This window comes from Ciconia boyciana, chromosome 8 (assembly GCF_034638445.1).
Source record: "Ciconia boyciana chromosome 8, ASM3463844v1, whole genome shotgun sequence".
NCBI classification, from domain to species: domain Eukaryota; kingdom Metazoa; phylum Chordata; class Aves; order Ciconiiformes; family Ciconiidae; genus Ciconia; species Ciconia boyciana.
In genome coordinates this window covers 28,651,345-28,665,491 of record NC_132941.1, presented here as the reverse complement: position 1 = coordinate 28,665,491, position 14,147 = coordinate 28,651,345, and the positions used below count along the sequence as shown (strand labels likewise).

Here is a 14,147-nt window from a genome sequence, read left to right as displayed (position 1 = left end):
TTAGAAATCAGCAAACAAAATAAGTCCCAGACCATAGCAATGCCCACATTGGACTGCAACTGTTGAAAAATCTGAGTGCTAGTCAACTGAAATGTATACCAGCGTAGACAGATGAGAGCTGGTGTTGCACCTTATTCTTCTTTAAAATTGGGCTTTTTTGTGCCAGAATTGTAATTTCAGTGTTGGGGGAGGGTTAGTATGTAACTAGTGTAACTTATCCTGGAAGACAGACTTTAAATCAGTCTGATTCTAGATTTTGATGAACAAATTAGTGCCTTTCCAAGGTTGCAGAACATACGAACCATTCATGTGCTTTCTTCTTATTGGGCTCTTTTTTTTTTATAGCTTGGTATCACAAATTCTGTTTTTTATCTTGAACAATTTGTTCTTTTATGAACAGGCATGTTTACTACTTGTACCATAGAGTTTGGTTTCCCTCTGTAAGGACAAGAAAAAAAAAAAACATGTCAGCACAGAAAACAGCCTAAGAGAATGAACCCCTTAATCCACAACTCCCTAACCTTCCCCTACTGTTATGCTAAAACTTCATTTTTAACCTTTAAAAGACTGTTGTGTGATTTCTACTTTCCATGTCTGCGTAGTAATCTAAACTGATTTCTTAAAACTGATTAATTCAATGTGGCTTTAAAAATACATTTTACATTAAGGAAGAAAAAAAATCACAGCTGTTCTGTTATGCCTTCTCACTTCAAACTATGTGCGTTAGAGCGAGGTGTGTAGAGGTGAACTTGGCAGAGGGGGAACCCTTGCTGGGTGACAGATGGTAAGAGAAGAGGCTGTTCTTGACAGGCACTCCTGGTTTGTGGCTACCCCTGTGGCGGATGGGAGGAAATGCCTAGCACAGGCATTGGGGTAGGTGATGGCGGGAGCGGGGACAGGAGGTGGCACTGGGCTGTGATTCTGCCAGACGAGCGGCACTGAACGTTTGTCCTTCTTGCTGTGCTTGTATTTTCTAGGTGCATCAGAGACTTTCTCCTTGGCAGAGTGTGAGTGTGGTCTATTGCAGTACAGTAGTGCCCTCTGATGGTGAGTATTGACACGGAGAAACTCTTGGCTCACTTTTGACTTCACTAACTTAAATCATGTTCCCTGACCCCCTTTTCTGGTTGAGGCTTTTTTGGCTAGGAGGTAATCCAGTCTTGAACTAAGGAAGTGACAGAGGACAAAGTCAGTCAAGAAGAATTAAGGAAATGGTCAACTTTTCTACTAACTGTCCTTACAAAACCAGACAGGCTTTGTAAAGAAAGATGTAATTGTGTGCAACTGTCCAAATTTTTTTGCCAGGCTTTTTCCTGATGTGACTGTGAGGTCTGTGTGATGCCTACCTTTCAGGGTACTGTGTGCCCTGTTAACTTTATTTATGTAAAGAAAGTGCAGTTCATACCAGCTACTTGCTCAAACGATTGAAAGCTCGGTTTGCTGCAGTGAATAAGTTGTGAACCCCAGACAATTTTCTTCCTTTATTTAAATTCTGGGACAGCTCAGACATTAAGCTTTTTTGATAAGGTTGTCATAACATAAAGCAAAAGAATGCACTGGTGGAACTTTAAAAATCTCAGTATGACAGAATGCAAAGAGGAAACAAGCAGCTTTGACATCACTGCCTGCTTAACACCTGCGTGCTGTGCGCAAAGACTAGAGCAGTTATGCTGACTGACACAAGTGGTTACTGGATCCTCTCCCCATTAAGGCTTGTTAATGAAGTCTGAAAGCTAATAAAGTAAAGGGTTCTGGCACAATTGCTTCCCCTGCCAGGATAGTGAGTGCATGCAAACACAAAGAGAACATGACTGCTGTGGAGAACTCAAAATAAAAACCTGAAGGCTTAAATAGGTAGAAGCTTAGAGGACACATGTAAGGTTGAGAGGATAATGTAAGTGTGTAGCTACTTGCCTGATTTGATTTTACCTCTCCTCATATTGTGCTTGAATATTTCTCTTGTTATTTCTTCCAATAACTTCACCTTTACCCCAGTAGTAAATGTTCAACACTGACTTTGGCCACACCCTTTTTTTTTTTTTTTCCCTGTACCTTGTTTTGGCCTAATGTATTGCTTAAGTTGTTCTTATGCAAGAACACAAATCTTTAAAAAATACTAATGACCTGTTACTGGTGTACATATGGCTGAGTCAAAACTTTGTGGTGCTTGGGTGGAATTCATACTTCAAAGCAACCTTGTGCTTAATATACTGTGTAAAGCTTTTAAAATCCTCCATGATTGTATTTAGCAGCATCCCTGGCCAGGCTGTAGGTCTCTGTAAATGTAAGTGAAATACACTTGTATACTATTACTTTCTTTTACTTGTCCCATGTATTTAAATACTGGCTTAAAATTTAATTAGTGAAGATTGGCCAAAATGTTAGCTCTGTAATTAGTGAAATGCCAAAATGCTTTGTCCACTTAGTAACTTGTAGTTGCCCTTATGCAGGCAATCCACAGGGCAGTCAGAGCAGAGGAGAGCAAGACAGACTACTATATCGCAGTGTCTTGTTAATAACTTTTACTGGAGCTGCCTGTTGCTGTCTGTTAGGTTTGTGTTATTGACACGTCCTTCGGATTTTTTTTCTTTTTTTATTTGCCTCTGAGCTCTGCCCTCTCCAATGCAGTAAAAAATCTGACCAGATGTTACTTGTGTGGGAGGTGATGTGAGGACCAAACTGGAATTATGGACTTTCCCCACCAGTGAATTAGGCTAGAAAGTTATTTTTACAAGCTTTTTGTAAGGAAAACATAAACCAGCTTGAATTCCCGACTTACTGAGCCTGTCCTCCGAAAGACATCATTTGGTCTTAAACACTTCACCTAAGCTGGAAATCCTGGATAAAGGTTTTGTGTGTGCTACCAATGCTGATGACTCTTGGTGCAGTCTGGCCTATTGTGTTTATCACTGTGGTCTCCGTCTGGTCTGTGGAGGGTTAAAATGCAGCCAGGCTGGTGCTGGTAGGCACTTCCTCCAAAGCTGGCAGTCATCCCTGCGGTTGCTGTGTTGTACCAACAGGGATACATGGAAAAGTGTTGGTGCAAATGTTGTTATCTGTTCTGCTCTACAATAAATTGGCTCACTGCCTGTATAATCAAGGTAGCATTTTAAACAGTGTTTTTTCATGTCTTGCAGTTATGTAAGCAGTATATAAGTTTATGTTGTACTGCTACTTAAGTGGCTATCTTAAGCTTCTAAACATGTTGATCATTCCTTTTGAGCCTGCTATCACAAGTGTAGCTAATGCTAATCTATGTCTTACCAGTCTCTTGCTCAAATACTTGAGTGAAAGAATGCAAAAATCTGATAGCTGGTGTCATAACAGCTGCTGGTAAGGAGCTTGAAATTCTAACTATCCAAATAAATTGGCAGTTTGCTTTTTTTTAAGTAAATACCTGAATGTTGTCTCTGAGTTTTAATCTTTGAAACACTAAAGCTACTAAAATCCTGTCAGGTGTCTCTGAGTCTTGAGAATAGGCATTTATAGGCTTCCAATTACTGGGGCCTCTTGGGATGCTTTAGTCCTTTTAGATGTCCATACTTGGTTGCTTTCACCTAGTCTTTAAGGATGACAAGGAAGACTTCCGTCAGCACTGGATAGCAATCCCCTGGAAGAGGGAACAAGCCTTTGTATGCTTGATTCAATTCATGGAGGCATGTGACAGTAAACTCAAAAGCCTGAGAGAACTCTTCTGGCTTTGTAGAAGTGTATCTGGTGGATCCTTTCTCAATATCCATGAACCTCCCTTTTTGGAAAGGCATGTTGCCCCAAGACTTGTCCTAATATGCAAACTATCTTGTGATAAATGAGTTCATCATCTGGCCGCAAATCACTGAAAGGGGAGGTATGAAGGCTGTTGGTGGCAAAACTTTCTGAACAGTGGCATGCTGAGAAATAGTTTCCTTCAGTAGTTAAAATTGCATTATTTGCTTCTAGTTCTACTTGTGTTGACTTATTTGACCAACTAGTTTTGATGTTAGCTGCTTAGATTGACTTGGCATGTCAAAATGTGAGTTAGATGAGTTTAAGTAGATGGTGTGGTTCATGTAGTTGGCCAAAGCTACAACAGGTGGGGAATACTAAACCAGATGCTGTGTGGGTGGGTGTGACTGCACAATCCTTGAGACATGGCAAATGCTCTGTGCAATAAAGAAGACCTTACGTTTTTACATAAGGAAAATAAATAGCAATCTAAAGTGAATCATTTTTAGGTGTGCTGCTATACTTTAGCAACTACTGCACTGGGGGGAAATTTTGGCTGTGACTCAGTAGAGGGCTTAGGGAATACAAACTCTTTAACTTTTTTCTATGTATGGGTATCCTGAAGCACACAGAGTGGGCTGTCTTTCTGGCAGTAAAATAGTAACTAGCTTACAGTTAGTACAGGTCACTACCATAAATTTTAGAAAGGTGCACTGAAATCCTTAAGAATGCTCTTGAAAAAGCTCCTGACAGCACTAAAGAAAAGGAAAATGTTTATCTACACCTAAGTAGTAATGTCTATCTTCTGAAGTACAAAGTGTATTGATCCCATGAATTTTAGATGAAATGACCTTGAAGCTTAAATTCAGAGTGCTGGTCCTACAACCTCATACTCCTGGCTGCTCTCTTAAATATTTGTTGCCTTAGGACAAAGAGGAGGAAACCAGAACTAAACAAGAATAAAAAGGTTTGAAGTAGGTCCTTCCTTGATGTTTCCTAATATACACAGTCTGCCTTTGTCTTTCCGGCTATAAATCCTGATAAATTGCACAGTGTTTTGTCTTCCATAGTCCAAAATACTTTGGTTCTCAGAAACTAATCAAATACTATACTGCCATGTTGTGGCTTTTGGATATCATGTTGCCTTTAGTATAAATGTAACTGTGCTTAGAGGTAAGTATCTTCTACTTTTCTACAAAGCACAGGAAGTTTAACACATACTGCCAAGTTAATGGGACTGAAAACCACTCACATCCCTCAGTTTTTTTCTTCGATGGACACATCTCTTGATAAAAGATGAACCAAAAATTTAAAGTCTCTTTCATGTTCAGCTTATAACCATGTTTGCCTTTTTCTCCATGGGACAAATACAGAACTGTTATGAGAAGATCTGTTAATTTTTAATGATAAACTTGTATTTTTGTCTTCTTTGTAGAAGTGACGGTGGTTTACCAAAATGGGTTACCTGTGATTTCTGTCAATCTTCCATCCCGGCGTGAACGTTGCCAGTTCACACTTAAACCTATCTCAGACTCTGTTGGTGTGTTCTTACAACAGCTGCAAGCAGAGGACCGAGGAATTGATCGGGTTGCAATCTACTCAGCAGGTACTGTTGTTTACAAACTAACTGATTTACTTGCTTGCCAGCTATTTTCATTCAGCCTTTTGCTTTTTAAGTAAAAGCTTGTTTATGATGTGAGTTCTTGGATGTTCCTGAAAAATTAGAAGGTAGAAATGCCATTTCTAGAGTAGGAATACTGTTAGCTGTCCCTGTGTAGTCAGGTCTAGCCAAGGAAATCTGACTGTAGAATGAAGGAGGAAAATGTTCCTTAGCTTACCTCCATTAGGACTAATGTCTATGTTTTTGCTGAGTTTCCTTATATGTAGTATGAAAGATGCAAGCTATGTAAAGGTTCTAATCTATTTGTAAGGAATTGGGTATAAAAGGTGGTACAAGGGAAATTGGTATCTTGCTTAGTGACAAAAACTCAGTCGTATTTCACTTAATGTCGTATTTTGCTATGTTTTGCTCAATTGCTAATTATCTGCTAGCCACTAAAGATCTGAAACATCGTGAGGATGTCTTATGAAAGTGCTATTGAAATCATTTCTAATGCTAGAGGGGAAAGGTGAAGGTCACTTAAGTGGATTGTATTGCAAAACATAGCAAAATAGTCAAAGTGTGTGGGATGAAGGGAACTGCTTTTTATAAGATGACCCCAAATATCACAAATCTAGAAAAGCAGCTGCATACGTAGCTCAGCTAGTATTTGCCATGTGAGGTCTCCCAGTATATATATCTGTCTGGACAAAGAGTATTGTCTGTGGGAAAATATAGAAGGCCCACAACTGGATTTGGGATGGCATTATAACTTAGCCACAGCATGTTTAGGTACTTTGTTTCTACTGTTTAATGAGACATCTGTGTTTGCCTTACAGATGGCACACGTGTCGCCTCCTCCACAGGCATAGATTTGCTTCTGCTGGATGACTTCAAACTGATCATTAATGATGTCACGTACCATGTTAGACCACCAAAGAGAGGTAAACCAGCCTGGTCCTGGTAAACATCAGAAATAAATTTCAGTATTCAGTTCCCTGTTTAATTGCAGCATGCTTTATTAACTTGTTCAAGAACATCAAATGTTATTTCTACAGGAAACCTTGCAGTTTCTAATCCTGCCCTTGAAGTCTAATTTAGTGATATCCAAGTAATCAGAGTAGTTAATGATGAAAAGCAAATATTCATTCTGCTTAAAGCCAGTACACCCCATAAGAGAAATAAATGAAGAAATGTAATTTCTTTTAATTTCTGAATTTTTCTGAATTTTCTTCTAATTATTGAAAAGTAATTAAATTTAACTTGTGCTGAAGTAGCACAATACAAAATGGGAATTTGATTGAAACTTACATTATCTGATTTGGAAGAATAAATCATTCCCTCACCTGACAGTTAACATTGTTTCCTTTTAAGTGTGGTACTTCAAATATTGCAAATAAACCTTGAAACTTTGTTAGCTAACAAATGGTGAAATAAATGAGACCGTGCTCTTACAAAGTTACATTACTAAGAATCAAATAAGATGGGAAACCAACCTAATTTGAATCAACAAGAAAATCCTTTTAAATAATGGGCTTTGGACACTTGTGTAACTTTCAAGATGTGAAAACTTGCAAGAAGCTTTCGAGACTCCAGAGTAACTGGCAGAGGCAGGGACTTGGTATTTTCATTTACTGGCTACTCTTTCTCTTAGGGCAGCTTTTTAGGCTTAATGAAGCCCCTGGTTCTTGCATGCCTATACTTACTGCTGAGGACTTAAACAAAAGGACCAGTGTTGGAAATGTTGATCTGCTTGTTGCTTGGCTCACAGATAGTGGGGGATTTTTGTCTACCTTATTGTTCTGTTATTGTTGCAGGCAATCCTGTGAAGTTTGCAAGCAGTATTTTTCTAAAAGGAATTTTTAGTCCTGTAGACAGGGAAACAAATTAGGAAGGATTTATAACTTGACTTGCATGTCCAATTGAGGTTAGATGGTGGAAATGCCTTCCCCTATTTATCTGGCTGTTTTCCGTGGCGTTTGGGCCTTCCTCTCTTATGCGTCTCTTCAAGCAGTAGATAATGAACAAAATCATTCATAAGGCAAAAGCTGTGAGGGAACTGTTAATGTTCCTTTTACCATCTTGAGCAGCCTGAGTAAGACAAAATGCTAAAGGAAGTTATCGATAGAAAATCAGGAGACTGATCATACCTTTTGGGTCTGAGACTACCCTGGGTGGCTGACTTCTAGGAAGATCTGCTGATGTATGCCATATTCCTCTGTAGATGTAGTTAGCTTCCAAGTACCTTTTTGCAAGGAAAATAATAAAAAGGTATTCCTGAATTTTATTGTTTACAATATAAAAATACCGAGAAAAAAATAAATTTCTGACTTGGGGAACTTTGTGCAGCCACTTGTCCTTTGTGTATGGGAGACACTGGAATTTGGGAGTGCAGCATTGGGTGAGATGCCATTTCTCCCCATCTGTGGGTTAGACTGACCTCTATTAGAGGTGGTTTTTTCCAATCTCCTTAAAAGTACCTTAACAGAAAACTCACCATTAAGACTGGATATCTAAATCACTGGATATCACACACACAAGAAAGTTACTCTCTGCTCTCTCACCCTACTGCTCTGCATCCTGAATGTGGTGTTTTCACACACTTCTAAGATGATGTAAGCCAGAGAAGCGGAGTGACAATTTTAACAAGGTGTCTCTTCCAACTGTTAGCCCCTGAGAGCAGGTGATGGTATCAAGCCTAGCCGGACTACTCTGTAATTATTAATACCACTAAATGAGAATGCCAACATGGTGTCTATTTTTGTGCTGGAGAAATTGCTGTCCCAAGGTAAGGCAATTCATACATTCCACTTGCCTAATGTTTGAGAGACCAAAGTCTGTGTCGGTGAGTTGATATGTTTTCAGTTAGCTCGCTTGTACAATATACCTGTTGTGCACTGCTAGGCGAGCTCTGGGATCACCTAGGTTACATGAAATTGCTGCCTCTGATTCATTTGCCAAGGAGATTTCTATAGTTAGCTTGTATTAAAATGAATGTGTCTGTAAATAGGCACTGAGATTAGTTCTGTTAAACTTTTCAGCTACTGCTTTTCCATTTTTACAAAATCACCCTGTGTATTTTGAAATGGAAATGCCAGAACACTGTAATCTTAAATACTAAGTACTTTTTGATCGTCACTTCAGTAGGAACATACTTTTTTTCTTCACAGGGGAATGGGAGCCCTTTAGCTGGGAGGGGGATGTGGTGTGCTTTTTAAGTGCCTTGGCACAGACAACTGAGTCACTTCTCTCCCTTGGGCTGCTAGTGTTAAAACTTAAGTTGACCATAGCTGCTTATGAATCGAAACTTTTTCACTTGTTGCTTGTTTGAGAGTTGCAGGCCAAGTCTAGGTTGGTTGCTGCAGCTTTTCCATGTCAGTTCTGTTTTCTGTTAGTAAAATAATATTTTGAGAAGCTAACCTAAGGTACAAGCCCAAAAATGCTATAAAAATTAAATTTTAAAATTTATTTCTTTATTTGGCTAATATCAAGTTCTTTTGCTTTAATTTGAAACTCTTTTTTTCCAAATGGGGTGTGTAATACAATACCACTAGTCACAACTCTTACAAATTGATTTCCTTTAGGAACCTTTTCGCATTGAAATGCGGGAATAAAGGCCATTTCAGTTAATGGCCCTGTTACTGTCTCTATTTAAACACTGTGAGGGAGAATTTTATTGCCTTGTAGGCAGCACAGCAGGGGGTTGCCCACAGAGTGTTGGGAAACAATTCCTGGCATTGGTACTCAAAATAATTATCATAAGACTGCATGTTCTGGGGCCACCAACCCAAGGTTTTCAGCTACCATCATCAATAACTACGGTTGCTGATGGTCTGTAGTCTGAATTCTGGCTGTTTCTTGACAGCTAATGTGATGGATCATACTAATTTAGTTGTTCATTTGTGTTTGTTAAGTCCTGTATATAAATATGGATCAGAAGTAGCTGTTGATATCTGGCAAGCTAATAGCATGTATCTCTTTTCCTTGTTCTTATCAAACTTTAGGAATTTCCAATAATAAAGCCTGGTTTTCTTTTGAAGAAATTGCATTGTCTTAGAGTGCTGGAGCTCTTCCAAAGGCTTCTTTGTTGAAAAGATCATTTCATACATTTCGTGTGCAGACTAATAGCAGTTTCTGAAGAGTATATGAGAAGTTCTGTGGATAAATGCATATAAAGCAGTCTCTTTTTTTCCTAGAGCTCTTAAGCCATGAAAATGCAACGACGCTGAATGATGTCAAGACATTGGTTCAGCAGTTGTATACCGCCTTGTGCATTGAGGAGCACCAGCTGAACAAAGAGAAGGAGCTGATAGGGAGACTAGAGGAATTGAAGGAGCAACTGGCACCACTAGAAAAAGTGAGAAGTTTCTCATTGTATTTTACTTATCCTCCAAATGCAGCCTTAATTTATTTCAAGGTTTTAATTAGGTCACTGGCATGCTTCAAATAGTTCTAAGGTCACTGAAGCAGAAGATGCACTAAGTATATACCAAACCACGTCTGGTTTTGGTTTCTGTGGAAGTATTTTGTTTCCTTGCTTTGTATAACTGGAAATCAACTTGGTAGTAAATAAAGATTGGGGCTAATGCAATAGAACATCTCTGAACATAGAGAGAAAAAGCATCGTTGCGAGGCATTCAGAGCATGCTTGGAGTAAAATACGGCTGATCGCAAGATGCTGATGGAAAAGAAGTCTAGATTTGTCTGCATAACCTAGACTTAAGTCATGTATCTTGAACCACTTAGCATTTAATATAAATACAAGGTGTTGTTTTTACATTATCTCTTAATTATACTAACATAATTATTTTTGAGACTATAAGGCATGTGCTTCTGTCCTCTGCAGGTAAGGATGGAGCTCAGCAGGAAAGCAGAGAAGAGGACAACCTTGGTGTTGTGGGGAGGACTGGCCTACATGGCCACTCAGTTTGGGATTCTGGCCCGCCTAACCTGGTGGGAGTATTCTTGGGACATTATGGAACCAGTCACCTATTTCATCACCTATGGTAGTGCCATGGCAATGTATGCTTATTTCGTAATGACTCGCCAGGTAGGACCTGTTGTGCTGACTTTGACACTTCAATAGAAGAATTGTTTTGAGCTCTGCTCCTTAGAAAAATAGAAAAATTGTGCTGATTTGCCCCTTCCTTATCCTGTCAGAACCTAGATGCCACTTGATTTAGTTTTTGCTGTCCAGGATGGTGGTGTATGGTTGTGGGGTTTTCTGGTGGTGGTCATTGCTGATCTGGTTGCCTAACCATAAATGCTTATGTATATTCTGCGATTGACTGCTTTAGCTATACAGGTTCATCTACTGACAGGTAGTGGTTTCTGCACACACACATACGCAGCCTCGCACACATTGTCTTGCACCAGAGGCCTCCAAGTGCTGTGATTTATCAGCCCAAATAAACTATGGGTACAGGAGGTACCTACTGAGTTTCAGGGAAGCACACCTCTCTGACATGAGGTGCTGGCCTTTTGAAGAGACAAGAAACGTTCAGGGATTGTATTGGAAATGCTTTTGTTTAGGTATTTTGTGGATCTGGACTCTCACCCAGATGAAGCAGATCTATTTGAATGCTTGCCCCTTGGTGCAATTCCAGATCTGTTGGCTCTCGGGCTCAGTCTTTCAAAAAATAAACCTGCTCCAGTGTTGGAAAATCTTCGCACAAAGTGGAGCTATGCTTCTCTGGATCCTTGTAGTTGTGACAGACTCTGTGGATTTCTAGTACATGGTTTGTCTCTGCACTCCCATTCAAACTTCATAATCCCACCTAAATAATAAGAGAGGGGAGGGCTCAGAGTCTCTGCTGTCACAAGACCACCAGAACAGATGCTGCAGGTGTTCCAGTGTGGTGTCCCAACAGTCTGTCAGCTGCATGATTTCAGGGGCTGAGGACACGTGTGCCCCTGTCAGGGCTCCTGCTATAGTTTCTGCCAAGTGCATTTGGAACTTCTGCCATGTTTGAACTCAGATTTGATGTTTTAATCAAGTCATCCATATAAACTAGTCCTTCTTCTGCTGGACTTAAAATCTCAGTGTTTCAGGGATGGCTTGACTCTGAATGGAGCTTTTCTCCACCTGACAGTCCTGATCATTGGATGCATACCAGACACAGAGGCTGTGTGATGTTCCAGTGCAAGGGAGAGTTAACTTCAGCAGGCAGACCTGTGCTTTGTGGATGTTATGTGGGATTTGGTGTGAAGAGCTCTGCTGCTCTGAGTTATTTGCAAGCTCTAAAAAGCTGTGACTGTTTGCAGTAGAGCACCCCTAGCAAAAGCCGTGGTATTGGATTCTTGTTCTTGCCTGGATAGCTTGGTTGAGAGATGAACTCATGAGAAGCTATTGTTTTAATTAGCCACTGCATGTTTATGACCTTAAGAAAAAGACAGTAAGGGGCATCTTACAAAGACTTTCTTCTGGTATTTATAGCCTTCCCCCCACCCCCACCCCCCCGTTCTCCCCACAAACTTCTCAGTATTGGAACCCTGAAATGTGTTAGTTTTTGCTCTCTCTGCACAGAAGGATTCACACATTCAGGACAGGAGGGAGGTGATGGTAACTCACTGCTGGAGTGTAACATACTAGTAGAGAAGCAAATGCCTGACTATACTGGGTCTGGCTGGGATGGAGTTAATGTTCTTCATAGCAGCTGGTATGGTGCTGTATTTTGGATTTGTGACCAAAACAGTCTTGATAACACACCAATGTTTTTGCTATTGCTGAACAGTGCTTGCACAGTGTCAAGGACTTTTCTGTTCCTCATTGGTTCCCCCACCCTCCACTCCCTGCCCCCAGGAATACGCTGGGGGTGGGCGAGGTGTTGCGAGAGGACACAGCCGGGACAGCTGACCTGAACTGACCAAAGAGATATTCCATACCATATAACATCATATTCAGCAATAAACCAGGGGGTGGGGGGTGGAGTTTCTTCAAAGTAGCTGTTGCTCAGAGACTGGCTAGGCACTGGTCTGCTGGTGGGAGGTGGTGAGTGATTGCTTTTGCATCACTCTGATGTTTTGTTTTGGGTTGTTTTTTGTTGGTTTGGTGTTTGTTTTTTTTTTCGCTTCACCTATTAAACTGTCTTCATCTTGATTCATAAGTTTTTCTTGGTTTTTGCCCTTTTGATTCTCTTCCCCCATCCAGCTGCAGGGGAGTGAGTGAGTGACTGGGTGGGGGCTTAGTGGCTGGCTGGGGTCACCCCACCACACTGGGTGAGCTTAGATAATGCTGTCTGGTCTTGTGCCTTCACTGACAGAAACTAGTCATCCTCCCAAAACACACCCAATAAATACTGTGCTAATGTTACCCTGTGGTGCATCCTGTTGATGCTTTATTCCGATCTTCTCTCCTTTTTTTCTTTTTAGGAATATGTTTATCCAGATGCCAGAGACAGACAGTACTTACTATTTTTCCATAAAGGAGCCAAAAAGACACGATTTGATCTAGAGAAATACAATCAACTCAAGGATGCAATTGCTCAGGTAACAAGAATTTTTCCAGAAATAAGACAAAGAAATTACTGCTTCCTAGTTCTTAGCTGCTATTAATAGATGCACCTCAAATAAGAATGCATGTATCTTAGATTTTCAGCCCATTTTCTTGTCACAGCCCCAGTGCAATCACTGAATTGGCACTGATGTGCCCAGGAATAGAATTGCTGGATGTGTAAATCAACGTGAAACGGTTGCCTGTATCTGTAAGGGCCTTCTAGAAACTGCTGGCAAATCTTGAGTTGCTTCAGGCACTTCATGCCTCAGAGGAGCCTAATTCAAGATTTCCTTTCTTCTCAGCTCCTACACACCAGATGGATTTAGTGAGGAATTAAGACTTGCATCCATTCAGTTCATGTCTTCCTGACATAGCACTTCAGTGCACTGGGTTGCAGTCTTGGAAAATAACATTAAAAAAACTAGCTGTATTGTTAGAAGCAATGGGGGCAGATTTCTTGTATTCTGGAGACAGACCCTTCTGGCAGACTGTCCGCATTGTGGGATGTGTTCAACAAAGGAGTCGGGTAAAGATCTTTCCTTATGTTTCTGAGAGCCTTTCTGCAGAAGAATGGCATAAGCAGAAAAAGCAGAGCCACCACATTCTTTTTCACTGCCCCATGTCATTCTCTGTTTATTTCTAGGCTCTGGAAATGACAGTGTAGGATATCCAGGGCAAGATGTGTTCTCCTCCTGCCTTGGAGAAGGAGCTGCACAAGCAGTAGAGGGAGGTCAGGGCTAGGCTCTCTTGGTTTCATGAGAAAACCCAGAAAGACCTCTGAGTTTTCTCATGCTGTATTGAATACAGATACCCTTGGGTGGCTGTATTTTCATGGAGCTTTTCTTCTAGAATCAACCATTCCCATTAATCTAGTTTGATTTGGTTTTGTGGTTTTTGTTTTGGTTTTTTTGGTTTTGTTTTTTGTCTTTTTAAAAAAGTTCCAGTGAGTTTACAGGGATCAAATATTCCCTACCATATTCCTTTTGGCTGCATGTAGAAAACTTCAGAGAAGTACAGGGCAAATGTCTTTCAGTAAGTGCCAAGAATGTTTTTTCCAAATATGAGCCTGTGACTTTGTTTAATTTTTGAATGCTTCCCTTCTGGACAGGAAAAACAAGGAAATACAGAAAAGCTTTCCATTCTGTAAAGGGGAATAGTACTGGGGAAAGTGTATTGGGAGCTTATTCTGTATAATGTGTCTTTTACTTTTAGGCAGAATTGGACCTTAAGAGGCTTCGAGACCCACTGCAGGTTCACCTGCCCATCCAGCAAATTGATGAAAAAGACTGATCAGCAAAGAAGCTCTGAACCCCGGCAAAAAACCTGTTCATAGCTCTTGCCTTTTTA

General features: G+C 40.4%; 1 protein-coding gene across 3 annotated transcripts in view; it reads left to right on the top strand.

Annotated features, from left to right (window-relative positions):
* The window catches only part of MCU (mitochondrial calcium uniporter), a 95,483-nt gene extending 81,358 nt beyond the window's left edge, over nt 1–14,125 (top strand). For all 3 annotated transcript variants that reach the window (XM_072869782.1, XM_072869783.1, XM_072869784.1), the window contains 7 exons: nt 978–1,047; nt 5,141–5,311; nt 6,145–6,249; nt 9,502–9,662; nt 10,152–10,355; nt 12,677–12,793; nt 14,013–14,125. In XM_072869782.1, the coding sequence (XP_072725883.1) occupies nt 978–1,047; nt 5,141–5,311; nt 6,145–6,249; nt 9,502–9,662; nt 10,152–10,355; nt 12,677–12,793; nt 14,013–14,090 (906 nt within the window). In that variant the 3' untranslated portion in view covers nt 14,091–14,125. The remainder of the gene's footprint in view (nt 1–977; nt 1,048–5,140; nt 5,312–6,144; nt 6,250–9,501; nt 9,663–10,151; nt 10,356–12,676; nt 12,794–14,012) is intronic.
* Nucleotides 14,126–14,147: the final 22 nt, after the last annotated feature.